The following is an 18,735-nucleotide window of genomic DNA, read 5'->3' as shown; positions in this document are numbered from 1 at the left end:
ACTCCAAAGCCCGGGCTCTTTCCACCGAGCCACGCTGCTTCGGCGCGTCTATCGCCGTCCGGCCTGGTCGGGCCGGCCGGACGCCCGGTGGCACGCTGCTCGGGGAACGGTTCTCGCGCAACAGTGAATGGGTGATAATAATAATTGGGGTATTCGTTAAGCGTTAAGTCTTCTAGACTGTGAGCCCGCTGTTGGGTAGGGACCGTCTCTAGATGTTGCCAACTTGGACTTCCCAAGCGCTTAGTACAGTGCTCTGCACACAGTAAGCGCTCAATAAATACGATTGAAGTGAGCCGGAGGGGACGGGAGGGCCCCTCTCCCCACCGTAGTCCAGGAACCCGGGGCTCAGTGGAAAGAGCCCGGGCTTTGGAGTCAGAGGCCGTGGGTTCGAATCCCCTCTCCGCCACTTCTCAGGTGTGTGAGTTTGGGCAAGTCACTTCACTTCTCTGGGCCTCAGTTACCTCATCTGTCAAATGGGGATTAAGGCCTGCTCAGTCTGGGAAGTTCTTTAATAAAGGCATTTATTAAGCGCTTACTATGTGCAATGCGCTGTTCTAAGCGCTGGGGAGGTGACAAGGTGATCAGGTTGTCCCACGTGGGGCTCACAGTCTTAATAATAATAATAATGATGGCATTTATTAAGCACTAACTATGTGCAAAGCACTGTTCTAAGCACTGGGGAGGTTACAAGGTGATCAGGTTGTCCCACGTGGGGCTCACGGTCTTAATAATAATAATAATGATGGCATTTATTAAGCACTAACTATGTGCAAAGCACTGTTCTAAGCACTGGGGAGGTTACAAGGTGATCAGGTTGTCCCACGTGGGGCTCACAGTCTTAATAATAATAATAATGATGGCATTTATTAAGCACTAACTATGTGCAAAGCACTGTTCTAAGCGCTGGGGAGGTTACCAGGTGATCAGGTTGTCCCACCTGGGGCTCACAGTCTTAATCCCCATTTTACAGATGAGGGAACTCAGTCTTCTATCATCATCAATCGTATTTATTGAGCGCTTACTGTGTGCAGAGCACTGGACTAAGCGCTTGGGAAGTCCAAGTTGGCAACATCTAGAGACAGTCCCTACCCAACAGTGGGCTCACAGTCTAAAAGGGGGAGACAGAGAACAAAACCAAACATACTAACAAAATAAAATAAATAGAATAGATATGTACAAGCAAAATAAAGAAATAGATAGAGTAATAAATATGTACAAACATATATACAGGTGCTGTGGGGTCTTCTAGACTGTGAGCCCACTGTAGGGTAGGGACCGTCTCTCTATGTTGCCAACTTGTACTTCCCAAGCGCTTAGTCCAGTGCTCTGCACACAGAGAGCGCTCAATAAATGCGATTGAGCGAATGAACTGAGGCACAGAGAATCAATCAATCGTATTTACCGAGCGCTTACCGTGAAGTGCCTTAGGATCACGATCCCTCCCGATTTCTTGCTCTTCTTTAAACCGAATGCCTCACCCTCTTTTGAATTTCTCCCACCGACGGGGAAGAAGGACAGGGAAGGAGGTAAGGGCAGCAGGGGAGGAGACGGGGGAAGAAGGTAGTAGCCGAGTTCCGCCCTTCCCTCTCCATCCAAACCGCGACCACGTTATCGTACAGTCCATCATCGTATCCCGATTGGATAACTGCCTCAGCATCTTTTCTGATCTCCCAACCTTCCTGTTTCTTCCCGCTTCAGTCTCTACTTCACTCTGATGCCCAGATTATCTTTCTACCACCCACCCCCCTCCCCGCACCATCGGAAATTTCCAGTGGTTTCCCAAATAAGCAAAAACTCCTCGCTATTGCCTTCGAAGCTTTCCATCCCCTTGTCCCCTTTTATTTCACCTCCCTTCTCTCCTTCTACATCCCAGCCTGCAAGCTCCACTCCTCCGCTGCCAACCGTGCCTCGCCCGTCCCGCCGTCGAACCCTGGCTCACGTCCTATCTCTGTACTCTAGACTGTGAGCCCACTATCGGGTAGGGGCCGTCTCTATATCTTGCCGACTTGTACTTCCCAAGCGCTTAGTCCAGTGCTCTGCACACAGTCAGCGCTCAATAAATACGATTGAGTGATTGATGATTGACGGTGTCGGCGGGGAAAGGCTGCTCCGTCCTTCCTCGCCGTCGGCCGCGGGCAGTGCCTCTCCCCGTGAGATGAAAGGCCGCGGACACGTGCAAATTCCATCGCATTCCCGGCCCGCATATTTTCCTGCCAACAGCTGCGGAGACACAGCTGGGGGAAAGCATCCAAATGGAGCCGGGCAGTCGTCCGCCGGGAGCCTGACCAATCACCGCCCGCCAGGTACTCCGCTGGACGTCCTCTTGAGTCTCGCTGGGGCCCGCTCTGAGGCCTGTTTCGGAGCACTCTCAGACGGGGCCCCCCGCTTCAAAATGCCCAGGCTTTCCTTTCGGAGTCCTTCCCGAGTCTCGCCGGAGTCCAGGGAAGGGATGGAAAATCCTTAAAGAGCCAGTACGAAGTCCCCCACCATCACGGCCACGACCTTTTTAGACTGGGAGCCCGCTGTTGGGTAGGGACTGTCTCTATATGTTGCCAATTTGGACTTCCCAAGCGCTTAGTACAGTGCTCTGCACATAGTAAGCGCTCAATAAATACGATTGATGATGACGATGATTAGCCTCCTCGCGCCTATCATTCGTTCACCCAATCGTATTTATTGAGCGCTTACTGTGTGCAGAGCACTGTAATAATAACAATAGTAATGATGGCATTTGTTTAAGCGCTTACTATGTGCAAAGCACTGTTCTAAGCACTGGGGGGGATACAAAAATACGATTGATGATGATGATGGTTAGCCTCCTCGCGCCTACCATTCGTTCACTCAATCATATTTATTGAGCACTTACTGTGTGCAGGGCACTGTAATAATAATAATAGTAACGATGGCATTTGTTTAAGCGCTTACTCTGTGCAAAGCACTGTTCTAAGCGCTGGGGGGGATACAAGGTCACAGTCTTAATCTAGTCTTATTATTATTACTTGGCAGAACCGGGAATCGAACCCATGACCCCTGACTCCAAAGCCCGGGCTCTTTCCCCTGAGCCACGCTGCGATGGCGGGGGTGATACGGTAATGACATGTTGCCAACTTGTACTTCCCAAGCGCCTAGTACAGTGCTCTGCACACAGTAAGTGCTCAATAAATGTGACTGGTTGATTGGTTAATCCCCGTTTTACAGATGAGGTAACTGAGGCCCAGAGAAGTTAAGTGACTTGCTGTACTAAGCGCTTGGTTGGCAACATATCATTACCATATCACCCCCGCCACCACGGGGAAGCGGCGTGGCTCAGTGGAAAGAGCCCGGGCTTGGGAGTCAGAGGTCATGGGTTTGAATCCCGGCTCTGCCACATGTCTGCTGTGTGACCTTGGGCAAGTCACTTAACTTCTCTGAACCTCAGTTCCCTCATCTGTAAAAAATGGGGATTAAGACTGTGAGCTCCACGTGGGACAACCTGATCACCTTGTATCCCCCCAGCGCTTAGAACAGTGCTTTGCACATAGTAAGCGCTTAACAAATGCCATTATTACATATTACAGCGTGGCTCAGGGGAAAGAGCCCAGGCTTTGGAGTCAGGGGTCATAGGTTTGATTCCCGGTTCTGCCAATTAACAATAATAACAATAATAATGATGGTATTTGTTAAGCGCTTACTATGTGCAAAGCACTGTTCTAAGCGCTGGGGAGGTTACAAGGTGATCAGGTTGTCCCATGGCAGGGCTCACAGTCTTCATCCCCATTTTCCAGATGAGGTCACTGAGGCCCAGAGAAGTGAAGTGACTTGCCCAAAGTCACACAGCTGACAGTTGGTGGAGCCGGGATTTGAACCCATGACCTCTGACTCCAAAGCCCGGGCTCTTTCCACTGAGCCACGCTGCTTCTCCCCAGTCCCACCATGCCCTCCATCACAACACTAACACCCATCTCATTCTATCACCACCACTACTCAGCGCTTAGAACAGTGATTTGCACATAGTAAGCGTTTAATAAATGCCATTATTATTATTATTACTCCTCCACCATATCACCATCACATCACTCCCACCATCGCTATCACATCTTCCCTATCGCCGCACCCAGTATCATATTGCCATCGCAATAAAAGTCATCATCATCAATCGTATTTATTGAGCACTTACTATGTGCAGAGCACTGTACTAAGCGCTTGGGAAGTACAAATTGACAACATATAGAGACAGTCCCTACCTAACAGTGGGCTCACAGTCTAAAAGGGGGAGACAGAGAACAAAACCAAACATACTAACAAAATAAAATAAACAGAATAGATATATACAAATAAAATTAAAAAGTCTTCACTATCATCATCATCAATCATATTTCTTGAGCGCTTACTGTGTGCAGAGCACCGTACTAAGCGCTTGGGAAGTACAAATTGGCACTATCGCCGCACCATATTGCCATCGCAATAAAATTATGGTATTTACTAAGCACTTACAGTGTACCAGGTACTGTTCTAAGCGCTGGGGTAGATACAAGATAATCGGGTTGGACACAGTCCCTGTCCCACCTAGGGCTCCCAGTTTTACTCCCCACTTTCCAGATTCATTCGTTCATTCAATCGTATTTATTGAGCGCTTACTGCGTGCGGAGCACTGGACTAAGCGCTTGGGAAGTCCAAGTCGGCAACATCTAGAGACAGTCCCTACCCCACAACGGGCTCACGGTCTAGAAGGGGGAGACGGACGACAAAACAAATCACGTGGACTTTAGCTTTAGAATTAAAGCTAAATGTACATCATTAAGAAAATAAATAGAATAATAGATCCTGCCTCCGGCCTGGAATGCCCTCCCTCCTCATATCCCACAATTATTCCCCTCCAGTTCAAAGCCTTATTGAAGGCCCACCTCCTCCAGGAGGCCTTCCCTGACTGAGCCCTTCTCCCCTCTTCTCCCACTCCCTTCTGCGTCGTTCTTTGTTCCCTTTATTCACCACCCAGCCCCGCAGCATTTATGTCCGTGTCCGTTATTTATTTTATTATATTAATGTCTTCTCCCCCTCTAGGCCGTGAGCTCCTGAAGGGCAGCGACTGCTTTTCCCAACTCTTATTGTATTCTACTAAATTCAGGTACAATCCTCTGCACACCCTAAGTGTTCACTCACAATAACAACAGAATTGTGGTATTTGTTAAGCGCTTCCTATTTGCTAAGCATTGTACAAAGCATTGGGGGAGGTAATAATAATAATAATAATAATAATAATAATAATAATAATAATATTGGTATTTGTTAAGCGCTTACTATGTGCAAAGCACTGTTCTAAGCGCTGAGGGGAACACAAGGAGATGAGGTTGTCCCATGTGGTAAGATACTCAGTTCCTGTACCACTTGTCCGCCTCCCCCTTCTAATAATAATAATGATGGTATTTGTTAAGTGCTTACTATGTGCCAAGCACTGTTCTAAGCGCAGGGGAGGTTACAAGGCGATCAGGTTGTCCCACGGGGGGGCTCCCAGTTTTAATCCCCATTTTACAGATGAGGGAACTGAGGCACGGAGAAGTTCTGTGCCTTCTGAGCCACTGAGCCACGCTGCTTCTAGACTGTGAGCCTGCTGTTGGGTAGGGACTGTCTCTATATGTTGCCGACTTGTACTTCCCAAGCGCTTAGTACAGTGCTCTGCACACAGTAAGCGCTCAATAAATACGATTGAATGAATGAATGAATGAATGAAAAGCGAGAGAACGAATTCCATTTTACACACAAGGAACTGAGGCACAGAGGAATCAATCAGTCAATCAATCGTATTTATTGAGCGCTTACTGTGTACAGAGCACTGTACTAAGCGCTTGGGAAGTACAAGATGGCAACATATAGAGACAGTCCCTACCCAACAGTGGGCTCACAGTCTAAAAGGAAGTGAAGTGACTTGCCCAAAGTCACACAGCTGACAAGCGGAAGAGCCGGGATTTGAACCCATGACCTGTGACTCCAAAGCCCATGCTTTTTCCACTGAGCCACGCTGCTTCTCTAGCAAATCTTCTCCTTAACAAATCTTCTTCTTCGTAGATGCCGTAGAAGGGTTTCCGATTCCTAACGGCCCTCCGGATCTTTTTCCTTAGAGTTTTCTTGGTAAAAAAATACGGAAGTGGTTTGCCACTGCCTTCTTCTGCACGGTAAAAACTTAAGTCTCTGCTGTTGCCTTAGAGAAGCAGCGTGGCTCAGTGGAAAGAGCCCGGGCTTTGGAGTCAGAGGTCATGGGTTCGAATCCCGCCTCCGCCACATGTCTGCTGTGTGATCTTGGGCAAGTCACTTAACTTCTCTGGGCCTCAGTGACCTCATCTGTAAAATGAGGATTAAGAGTGCGAGCCCCACGTGGGACAACCTGATCAGCCTGTATCCTCCCCAGCGCTTAGAACAGTGCTTTGCACATAGTAAGCGCTTAACAAATGCCAATTACTATTATTATTATTATCAACATTTTGATCATCTGCTCATTTGCCTTGGGCTCTTTCCCGTTCCGCTGCTGCCCAAAGCAGGTTAATAATAATAATAATAATAATAATAATAATAATAATAATGATGGTATTTGTTAAGCGCTTACTATGTGCAAAGCACTGTTCTAAGTGCTGGGGTAGATACAAGGTGATCAGGTTGTCCCACGGGGGGCTCACAGTCTCCATCCCCATTTTACCCATGAGGAAACTGAGGCTCAGAGAAGTGAAGTGACTTGCCCAAAGTCACACAGCTGACAAGTGGCGGAGCCGGGATTTGAACCCATGACCTCTGACTCCAAAGCCCGGGCTCTTTCCACTGAACTACACTGTTTCACTGTCCGGGTTAGACCTTTCCATTATGGGTGGCCCTGAGGAGAAGGCATCTCTCAGTAGCTCTACGCTTTATTACTTCCCAAGCGCTTAGTACAGTGCTCTGCACATAGTAAGCGCTCAATAAATACGATTGATTGATTTATTAGCAAACTCTCCTGCTGCGATAAGGCATTGATTCATAGGCGAGGCTTAATAAATACCACTGATTAATTGATAGAGAAAATAGTCACTAACTATCAGAGCCAGGAGAAGCAGCGTGGCCCAGTACATAGACCACGGGCCCGAGAGTCCGGAGGACCTGGATTCGAATCCCAGCCCTGCCGCTTGTCCACTGTGTGACCTTGGGCAAGTCGTTTCACTTCTCTGGGCCTCAGTCCCTCCTCTGTAAAATGGTGATTAAGACTGTGACCCCCATGTGGGACTTGGACTGTGAGCCCACTGTTGGGTAGGGACTGTCTCTATGTGTTGCCAATTTGTACTTCCCAAGCGCTTAGTACAGTGCTCTGCACATAGTAAGCGCTCAATAAATACGATTGATGATGATGATGATGATGATGACTTGGACTGCGTCCAAGCTGATTAGCTTGTATCTACCCCAGCACTTAGAACAGTGCCTGCCACATAGTAACAGCATAACAAATACCACAAATAAATAAAAAAAGACCGTGAGCCCCATGTGGGGCATGGACTGTGTCCAATTATTATATATTAATAATAATATATTATTATATTATTATATTATTATAATATTATATTATTATATAATAATAATAATGGCATTTATTAAGCGCTTACTATGCGCAAAGCACTGTTCTAAGCGCTGGGGAGGTTACGAGGTGATCAGGTTGTCCCACGTGGGGCTCACGGTCTTAATCCCCATTTTCCAGGTGAGGTCACTGAGGCCCAGAGAATAATAATAATGATGGTACTTTTAAAGTGCTTACTATGTGAGAAGCACTGTTCTAAGCGCTGGGGGAGAGACAAGGTGATCAGGTTGTCCCACGTGGGGCTCACAGTCTTCATCCCCATTTTCCAGATGAGGTCACTGAGGCACAGAGAATAATAATAATAATAATGATGGTACTTTTAAAGTGCTTACTATGTGAGAAGCACTGTTCTAAGTGCTGGGGAAGAGACAAGGTGATCAGGTTGTCCCACGTGGGGCTCCCAGTCTTCATCCCCATTTTCCAGATGAGGTCACTGAGGCACAGAGAATAATAATAATAATAATGATGGTACTTTTAAAGTGCTTACTATGTGAGAAGCACTGTTCTAAGCGCTGGGGGAGAGACAAGGTGATCAGGTTGTCCCACATGGGGCTCACAGTCTTCATCCCCATTTTCCAGATGCGGTAACAGAGGCCCAGAGAAGTGGAGCGGCTTGCCCAAAGTCACACAGCTGACAATTGGCGGGGCCGCAATTTGAACCCTTGTAGCTGCCGTAGCACTTAGGACAGTGCCTGGCACGTAGTTAGTGCTTAACAAATACCATTTTTAAAAAAGGAGTCATTTCCTGACCTCCTCAGAGAGAGGACAGTGGAAACCCTGGGACATCCCCATCTAGCTGATAATAATAATAATAATAATAATAATGATGGTATTTGTTAAGCGCTTACAATGTGCAAAGCACTGTTCTAAGCACTGGGGAGGTTACGAGGTGATCAGGTTGTCCCACGGGGGGGCTCACAGTTTTCATCCCCATTTTCCAGATGCGGTAACAGAGGCCCAGAGAAGTGGAGTGACTTGCCCAAAGTCACACAGCTGACAATTGGCGGGGCCGCAATTCGAACCCTTGTAGCTACCGTAGCACTCAGTACAGTGCCTGGCACGTAGTAGGTGCTTAACAAATACCATTTTTAAAAAAGGAGTCATTTCCTGACCTCCTCAGAGAGAGGACAGAGGAAACCCTGGGACATCCCCGTCTAGCTGATAATAATAATAATAATAATGACGGTATTTGTTAAGCGCTTACTATGTGCAAGGCACTGTTCTAAGCACTGGGGAGGTTACAAGGTGATCAGGTTGTCCCACGAGGGGCTCACAGTTTTAATCCCCATTTTCCAGATGCGGTAACAGAGGCCCAGAGAAGTGGAGCGACTTGCCCAAAGTCACACAGCTGACAATTGGCGGGGCCGCAATTTGAACCCTTGTAGATACCGTAGCACTTAGGACAGTGCCTGGCACGTAGTAGGTGCTTAACAAATACCATTTTTAAAAAAGGAGTCATTTCCTGACCTCCTCAGAGGAGGACAGAGGAAACCCTGGGACATCCCAGTCTAAATGGTAAAGCCAGACGGTCACACTCGTAAAAGGGGGTCCTGGGGAGGGGATGGGGGGCGGCAGGGGTAGCTTTTGTAGCTCCATTAGCAGCCCGGAGGGTTATTGTGCTTGGGCGTTCCTCGCTTTCGGCCAAATGGCCCCCGCACTATTTATTTATTTCTCCGCAGGGCCTTCTCTGTGGGGCCAAGGGGCCCGGGCCCCGGAGGGGGAATGGGATAATAATAATAATGATAGCATTTATTAAGCGCTTACTATGTGCAAAGCACCGTTCTGAGCACTGGGGAGGTTGCAAGGCGATCAGGTTGTCCCACGGGGGGCTCACAGTCTTAATCCCCATTTTACAGATGAAGGAACTGAGGCGCAGAGAAGTGAAGTGACTGGCCCGAAGTCACACAGCTGACAGTTGGCGGAGCTGGGAGGCCTTTGTGTTCAGATGAACACAGCTCCAGTCCCGTCAATCAATCAATCGTATTTATTGAGCGCTTACTGTGTGCAGAGCACTGGACTAAGCGCTTGGGAAGTACAAGTATATATCTGTTAAGTGCTTCCTATGTGCCAGGCACTGTACTAAGCGCTGGGGTGGATACAATCAAGTCAGGTCGGACACAGTCCCTATCCCGTATAGGGCTCACAGCCTTAATCCCCATTTTACAGCTGAGGGAACTGAGGCACAGAGAAGTGAAGCGACTCGCCCAAGGTCACACAGCAGACAAGTGGCAGAGCCAGGATTAGAACCCGGGTCCTTCGGAGTCCCGGGGCCAGGATCTATTCACTAAGCCACGCTGCAAGTGGCCTCAGTTGCATCCCCAGGGCCTAGCGGGGCCCGGGTGGCAACCAGCCACTAGGCAGGCAGGAGGGCACGTGTGATTCATTCAATCGTATTTATTGAGCGCTTACTGTGTGCAGAGCACTGTACTAAGCGCTTGGGAAGTACAAGTTGGCAACATATAGAGGCGGCCCCTACCCAACGTGGCTTTTACTTCTGTGTGCTTCTCCCAGTCGATCAATCAATAATATTTATTGAGCGCACACTGCGTGCAGAACTCTGTACTGAGTGTTTGAGAGAGTTCAGTACAACAGAGTCGGAGGACACGTTCCCTGTCCACCAGGAGCTTACAGGCTAGAGAGGGAGAATGGGAATTAAAACAAATTACGGATTTGTGCGTACAAAGGGCTACGGAGCGGAGGGTGGGGTAAGCTTTTAGACTGTGAGCCCACTGTTTGGTAGGGACTGTCTCTATATGTTGCCAACTTGTACTTCCCAAGCGCTTAGTACAGTGCTCTGCACCCAGTAAGCGCTCAATAAATACGATTGACGATGATGATGATGATGATGGGGTGAATATCAAGTGCTTAAAGAGTACAGATCCAAGTAGAGAGGTGATGCAGAAGTGAGAGGGAGTGGGGTAGATGAGGACTTAGGGAAGACCTCTCAATAAATACGATTGATGATGATGATGGGGTGAATATCAAGTGCTTAAAGAGTACAGATCCAAGTAGAGAGGTGATGCAGAAGTGAGAGGGAGTGGGGTAAATGAGGACTTAGTCAGGGAAGACCTCTTGGAGGAGACGTGATTTTAATACGGCTTAATAAATACTCAATGAACACTGTTAGTAACGCAGTGGGCCCCCAAATTCAGAATTAAATCACGACGGAATAGCGGCTCCGGTAATAAACAGCGAGGTCCCTATAACTTCCAGGTTGTGGGGTATCAGTTCGGGCAGGGATTGCCTCTATTTGTGGCTGAACTGTACTTTTCAAGTGCTTGTACAGTGCTCCGCACACAGTAAGCGTTCAGTAAATCATCATCATCATCATCATCAATCGTATTTATTGAGCGCTTACTGTGTGCAGAGCACTGGACTAAGCACTTGGGAAGTACAAGTCGGCAACATCTAGAGACGGTCCCTACCCAACAGTGGGCTCACAGTCTAAAAGGGGGAGACAGAGTACAAAACCAAACATGCTAACAAAATAAAATAAATAGAATAAATATGTACAAGTAAAATAAATAAATAAATAAATAAATAAATAGAGTAATAAATATGTACAAACATATATCCACATATACAGGTGCTGTGGGGAAAGGAAGGAGGTAAGATGGGGAGGATGGAGAGGGGACTAGGGGGAGAGGAAGGAGGGGGCTCAGTGTGGGAAGGCCTCCTGGAGGAGGTGAGCCCTCCAGTAAATACGACTGAATGAATGAATGAGTTTAGACACAGTCCCTGTCCTCCATGGGGCTCACAGAGTACGGAGGAGGGAATTGGTTCATTCATTCAATCGGATTTATCGAGCGCTCACTGTGTGCAGAGCACTGGACTAAAGTACAAGTCAGCAACATATAGAGACGGTCCCTACCCGACAACGGGCTCACGGTCTAGAAGGGGGAGATGGACAACAAAAAAAACCATGAGGACGGGTGTCAAGGAATAGGACTTAATCCCCATTTTATAAATGAAGACACCGAAGTATCGGAAAGTGAGGTCACACGGCAGACAAGTGGAGGAGGCAGGATTAGAACCCAGGTCCTTCTGACTCGCAGGCCCGGGCTCTATCCATTAGGCCACACTGCTTCTCAAAGCAGGTGAAAGGGAGATAACATAATAATAATAATAATGGCATTTGTTAAGCGCTTACTATGTGCAAAGCACTGTTCTAAGCGCTGGGGGGGATGCAAGGTGATCAGGTTGTGCCACGGGGGGCTCACAGTCTCAATCCCCGTTTTACAGATGAGGTAACTGAGGCGCAGAGAAGTTAAGTGACTTGCCCAAGGTCACACAGCAGACACGTGGAGGAGCTGGGATTCGAACCCGCGACCTCTGACTCCAAAGCCCGAGCTCTTACCACTGAGCCACGCTGCTTCTCTATCACTTTATCACTCATCCCCTCCCGCCTTCTCTGTCCAGGGAACGGATACCCAGCCTAAGCCTCCCTCTGGGAGTCAGTTCCTCTTGTGCTCAGGCTGGATCATCATCATCATCATCATCAATCGTCTTTATTGAGCGCTTACTATGTGCAGAGCACTGTACTAAGCGCTTGGGAAGTACAAATTGGCAACATATAGAGACAGTCCCTACCCAACAGTGGGCTCACAGTCTAAAAGGGGGAGACAGAGAACAAAACCAAGCACACTAACAAAATAAAATAAATAGAATAGATATGTACAAGTAAAATAAATAAATAAATAGAGTAATAAATATAGAGAAGCAGCGTGGCTCAGTGGAAAGAGCCCGGACTTTGGAGTCAGAGGTCATGGGTTCAAATCCCGGCTCTGCCAATTGTCAGCTGTGTGACTTTGGGCAAGTCACTTCACTTCTCTGTGCCTCAGTTACCTCATCTGTAAAATGGGGATTAAGACTGTGAGCCCCCTGAGGGACAACCTGATCGCCTTGTAGCTTCCCCAGCACTTAGAACAGTGCTTTGCACATAGTAAGCGCTTAATAAATGCCATCAAAAAAAAAATATGTACAAACATATATACATGCATACAGGGGATGAAACGAGGCTGGGTTTGTCCCAGTTTCCCCGGAGAAATGGGGGCCCTTGGGGATTCAAGGGGGACAGGATCCCCTAAAATGGGTTCCTGGTCACGTCGGAGTCATTCAATCTTATTTATTACTGCGTGCAGAGCGCTGCGCTAAGCGCTTGGGGGGTACGATGCAACTGACACGTTCCCTGTCCAAAAAGAGAGCGAAGTCTCTCAAGCGGTTTCCAGCTCCCAACGATGGGGGAGTCTAGCGGGGATTAAGGGTTAACTGGGTGTTTATGGCCGGGATTATATATGGGATGCTCCCTTCTCGGGGATGTGATAGCAGGCTGGCTGTCGACATTACCAAAGTGGATTTCTGCATCACGCAGGCAGAAGCAAACCAGACCCCCACCCTCACACAGGGGCTAGAGGCAGTGACCCGCTAGAAGCCCGCTCGGAGGACTTTCCGGGATTTTTTTCCGGCCGCTAGCCCATAAAACGGCCTGAGCAGGCCGCCGCGCCTCTGTCAATCAGTCGGTCAGTCAATCCTATTTATTGAACACTTACTGTGTGCAGAGCACTGGACTAAGAGCTCCGGAAAGGACAACAGAACAATCAAAAGACACATTTCCTTTTGGTTTTGTTTTGTTCTCTGTCTCCCCCTTTTAGACTGTGAGCCCACTGGTGGGTAGGGACTGTCTCTATAGGTTGCCAACTTGTACTTCCCAAGCGCTTAGTACAGTGCTCTGCACACAGTAAGCGCTCAATAAATATGATTGATGATGATGATTTCCTGCCCATAATGAGCTTACAGTCTAGTGGGGGGGACGACACCACAGACATTAATAATAATAATAATAATGATGGTGTTTTTTAAGTGCTTACTATGTGCAAAGCACTGTTCTAAGCGCTGGGGGGATACAAGGCAATCGGGTTGTCCCACGTGGGGCTCACAGTTTTCATCCCCACTTTACAGATGAGGGAACTGAGGCACAGAGAAGTGAAGTGACTTGCCCGAAGTCACACAGCTGACAAACGGTGGAGCCGGGGTTAGAACCCACGACCTCTGACTCCAAAGCCGGTGCTCTTTCCGCTGAGCCGCGCTGCTGCTAATTAATAAAATTAATAAAAATAAATAAATGACAGATCTGGACATAAGTGCTGTGGGGCTGGGAGGCATTCACTAAATGCCAGAATTGTTTGTTTTCAATAAGGAGAAAAGCAGAAACACCAAGGAGCGAGATGAGCAAAGAGATATTGCACACAAAGGCTGAGGCAGCTGATGGGAGGGGACACGACAGAGAAAGTGGGGGCGTTCATCAGGGAAGACTTCTTGGAAGAGGTGACATTTTGGGAGGGCCTGGGGGCTTGGCCCAGTGGAAAGAGCCCAGGCCTGAGAGTCGGAGGACCTGAGTTCCAACCTCAGTCCCTCCACTTACCTGCCGTGTGACCTTGGGAAAGTCACGTCACGTCTCTGTACCTCAGTTTCTTCACCTGCAAAATGGGGATTCAATATACTTTCTCCCTCCTACTTAAGACTGTGAGCCCCATGCGGGACAGGGATCGTGTCCGACCTGATTCAACGGTAAGCCCCTTGTGGGCCAGGAAATCATCTACCAGTTCTGTATACCGTACTCTCCCAAGCCCTTAGTACGGTGCTCTGCACACCATAAGCAATCAATAAATACGATTGATTATCTTGTTTCTACCCCAGCGCTAAGTAACAGTGCTTGGCACAGAGTAAGCGCTTAACAGAGAAGCAGCATAGCTCAGTGGAAAGAGCACGGGCTTTGGAGTCAGAGGTCATAGGTTCAAATCCCGGCTCTGCCAGTCGTCAGCTGTGTGACTTTGGGCAAGTCACTTAACTTCTCTGTGCCTCAGTTACCTCATCTGTAAAATGGGGATGAAGACTGTGAGCCCCCCGTGGGACAACCTGATCACCTTGTAACCTCCCCAGCACTCAGAACAGTGCCTTACACCTAGTAAGCGCTTAATGAATCCCATCATCATTATTAACAGGTAACACAACTATTATTATCATTATTAGTAGTAGTATTATATCACTGGGAGGCTTTTGGTTTGGCTAATCTGAGTGGGAGGGAATTCCAGAGAGTGAGAGGGGGGAATACCGACTTTAGGGAAAGAAATGGGAGCTGTAGGTGGGCGTGAAAGGGTCACTGAAGGAAAGTTCTCAGTAAATCCCTTCCGTTCCAGAGCCGAACTGAAACACTTTTGACCAGTAATTTGTGATTCATTTCCCAAGGCTAGCCACTCCCTCTACGGCCAAACATTTTGTCTTTCTCCACCCATCTCTTCCAATTCCTCCCCTCCAGGCCCCGTTTCCTCTGGGCCTCTATGGTCCCCACTGAAAGCATTTTTGGCCACGGTCGGCTCCCATCATCACAGACAATCAAGCACGGCCCTCTCACTCCTCCCAACCTTCAAATCAATCAATCGGTCAATAGAATTAACCGTGCATTACAGTCCAATGGGTGAGGCAGACACTAAACTAATTCACAGAATCAAAGTTGATAGATTGTACTAAGCGTGTGAGAACTTAAGTGAGTATACGCTTGGATTTGTACTTTTATTTATCCCCCCTTCAGCCCTTATGTATTCATTCAATCGTATTTATTGATTGATTTCTAGACTGTGAGCCCGCTGTTGGGTAGGGACCGTCCCTATATGTCGCCAACTTGTACTTCCCAAGCACTTAGTCCAGTGCTCTGCACACAGTAAGCGCTCAATAACTACGATTGAATGAATGAATGAATTGAGCGCCTACTGTGTGCAGAGCACTGGACTAAGCACTTGGGAAGTACAAGTTGGCAACATACAGAGACGGTCCCTACCCAACAACGGGCTCACAGTCTAGAAGGGGGAGACAGACAACAAAACAAAACACGTGGATACCAATAATTTAAGGTCTGTGTCCCCCTCTACATCATGTCGACCAATTCTGTTATATTGTACTCTCCCAGTGCTCTGCAAGAGTAAGCGCTCAATAAGTACGATGGATAAGGGTATCTCAGTTCCCTGCAGGTCCTCCCCATGACATCAGCAACCTGGAATGCAAAGTCCCTTAAAAACGGCTGTAGAATTAGCTCGAATGTGTACTTGTGGAGACGAAGAACGCATCTCTCTAGGGTCCACTGAAGTTTGTGTTTCCCCAATATTTTCCACAGACATTTTACAGTCCAAGGAACCAGTGTGATTCCCGTTCGTTCCATGCCCTGATTTTTTCAGTCTCCAAGGGAGCTCTCATCTGGAAGACCCAACAATATCGCCAAACCCTGATACCTCCAAACTTCAAATCAGTCAAAAGCCTGGGTAACTGGTATCAACCTACCTGGGTGGTAACACTCACAGATTTTGCAGGCATTCTAATTAAAAAAAAAACAAAAAACAACCCTCAAAGGGGGCTACACAGTCTGGGTTTTAGTAAATGAAAAAAAGCAAAAAAAACCCCAAACACATCCAAATTGCATTTTTCATCATAGGTTTTCTGAAATAAATTGTTCCTAAGGAGAATCGGTGAACTTGCCTGGAACCATTGAACGTAGCAGTGGCCAAAAAAGGAGCTAAATATTTCTACTACAAGCACCATTAACTCCCAGATAAAACGCATTAAAACGAGGTTCAATATTGTAGCTTATTGTCGTGAGAGGTTTTAGCTGCACATTTACCAGAATTAGTTTTGGTTTATTAAATCCCGCCACGGACCACGACATTTTCAAGTCCGTCTCTTTTAACGCCCGCTCCGAGTGATTCTGTGTTACTGCTGGCTGTGGGACCCCAGGAGAAAGACCCACCCCTAAAACACAAACCCCAGATTTTGGCACTTACCACAATTGCAGCCCATTCACCAGGGGCTAATGTTTCCACGTTTACTGCTGAGCTATTGAACCACCATCGCTTTCCTCTCCTCTATTTTCCCCCAGATTTCTCGTGGTCTGGGCTTCTAAAAAGACCCTCACCCTGGATTTAGCTGGGGAGAACCCCATTTTGTTCTATTTTTCCCCCATTTTCCTCGGGGTTCTTCTAAATTCACCAGCAGAAGGGTAGTAATGAAGATGAATGACCCTGTACCTATCCCAGCGGAAACTGTGAGATCGTTATGGGCGGCTAATCCTGTTGTATCGACTCTCCCAAACGCTTAATAAAGTGCTCTGCAAGTAGTAAGCGCTTAATAAATACCACTGATTGATTTGTTCAATGCTCGGCTCATAGTAAGCACTTAACGAATACCACACGATGATGGTGATGATGAAGAATGGGAAATCAGAAGGCCCTCTTTTTGTAACCTCCGGGAGTTTGGAGTTGACCTGGGACGAGGGTTATCCTGGAGTGAATACTAATGTTAATACAGCACTCTCCCAAATGCTTAGTACAGTGCTGGGCGCCCAGTAAGCTCTCAATTAATTTCCACTGATGGATTGGTTGATTGAGAGAACTTACAGGGAGGTGGGGGCACAGCGACGCACTGGGAACTTGCCTTCTGTAAGGCACATTTCTTCTCACTCCCTCATTCAGGCGGGGTTGGACTTTGTTAATCGCTTCCACATTGTCCTGCCACAATTATCGAATATTTTGTTTCTGACCTCACTTTCTAGGGACCAAAGCCCAGCCAGCTTGGCGTTTTTTCCTCTCCCAGCCAGGAAGCCCACCGTCGTTTTGCAGTATGGGGGTGGCGGGGAAGGTCTGGAGCGGAGAAGGGAGGAAGGAAAAGGGGTGTCTCAAGTGGGGGCGTTGGTATGGGGGGGATCTTTTGGCAACGTCTCAGGGTTGGACTCTGTTTGGAGAAAGCCCAGAAATGGGCGACTGGGGAAAGGCTGGTGAAGAAGGAGTTTGGGGGGTGAATGAGGAAGGAGTTTGGGGGGTGAACGAGGAAGGATCCAGGGCCGGACCGGTCCCTGCCCCTTTTGGGTTGACCGCCCGGCCTGTCCCCTGACAAGAGCCCCTCACCCACCTCTGCGTGGACCCAGGCGGTGACCAGGAGGGCGAGGACGGGCAGGCGGGTCCACATCTGCAATGGACAGAGAGGGGGTGAGGGTCCGCACCCCTGGTCCCGCCCGGTCGGGCCTGTTCTTTGGCCCAGACTTGTCCCCCTTCCCTCCCACCCCCTTCTCTTCCCTCAGCCCCCTCCCTTCTCCCCTCTCCCCCAGAACCCGCCATCCTCTCCCCTCTCCCCCAATCTCCACCCCCACCCCCTCCTCTCTCCCCAGCCCCCCACCCTTTCTCCTCTCCCTCAGCCCCCATCCTCTCCTCCCCAGCCCCCCGACCCTCTCTCCTCTCCCCCAGCCACCCGACCCTCTCTGCTCTCCCCCAGCCCCCATCCTCTCCTCTCCAGCCTCCCGACCCTTTCTCTTCTCCCCCAGCCCCCATCCTCTCCTCCCTAGCCCCCCGACCCTCTCTCCTCTCCCCCAGCCCCCATCCTCTTCTCCCCAGCCCCCCGACCCTCTCTCCTCTCCCCCAGCCCCCATCCTCTTCTCCCCAGACCCCCCACCCTCTCTCCTCTCCCCCAGCCCCCATCCTCTTCTCCCCAGCCCCCCGACCCTCTCTCCTCTCCCCCAGCCCCATCCTCTCCTCTCCAGCCCCCCGATCCTTTCTCTTCTCCCCCAGCCCCCATCCTCTCCTCCCCAGCCCCCCGACCCTCTCTCCTCTCCCCCAGCCCCCATCCTCTCCTCTCCAGCCTCCCGACCCTTTCTCTTCTCCCCCAGCCCCCATCCTCTCCTCCCTAGCCCCCCGACCCTCTCTCCTCTCCCCCAGCCCCCATCCTCTCCTCCCCAGCCCCCCGACCCTCTCTCCTCTCCCCCAGCCCCCATCCTCTCCTCCCCAGCCCCCCATCCTCTCTCCCCCCCTCCCCCAGCCCCCCATCCTCTCCCCTGTCCCCCATCCTCTCCCCTCTGTCCCCTGTCCCCCCTCACCTTGCCGTGGGGGTCCTGAGAAGGCGGGAAGGGGTTGTGGGGCGGGGGGGGGGCCTGGCCTCTGCCGGGGAAGAAGAGGGGCAGAATCCGGTTCCCTCTCCCGCTCGGGCTCCGGGAAGTGCGATGGCCGCTCGGGAAGGGGGATCCCGCGCCCCCCGACGACCCCGCCCCCTTTCCCTTCCTCCTCCTCCTCCTCCTCCTTTTCCCTCCCTTTTCCTTTCTCTTAATCATCATCATCATCATAATGATCCAGCGC

General features: G+C 49.3%; 1 protein-coding gene across 1 annotated transcript in view; it reads right to left on the bottom strand.

Annotated features, from left to right (window-relative positions):
- FSTL1 (follistatin like 1) overlaps positions 1-18,532 on the bottom strand; it is a 44,807-nt gene extending 26,275 nt beyond the window's left edge. Inside the window, exons 1-2 of the mRNA XM_038758530.1 lie at positions 18,480-18,532; positions 17,522-17,578 (exon numbers count right to left, since the gene is read on the bottom strand). Of these exons, the coding sequence (XP_038614458.1) occupies positions 17,522-17,578 (57 nt within the window). The 5' untranslated portion in view covers positions 18,480-18,532. The remainder of the gene's footprint in view (positions 1-17,521; positions 17,579-18,479) is intronic.
- Positions 18,533-18,735: the final 203 nt, after the last annotated feature.

Source organism: Tachyglossus aculeatus, chromosome 16 (genome assembly GCF_015852505.1).
Source record: "Tachyglossus aculeatus isolate mTacAcu1 chromosome 16, mTacAcu1.pri, whole genome shotgun sequence".
NCBI lineage: Eukaryota > Metazoa > Chordata > Mammalia > Monotremata > Tachyglossidae > Tachyglossus > Tachyglossus aculeatus.
Note: the sequence above shows the minus strand (reverse complement) of the source record. Positions and strands in the feature narration are given on the sequence as shown.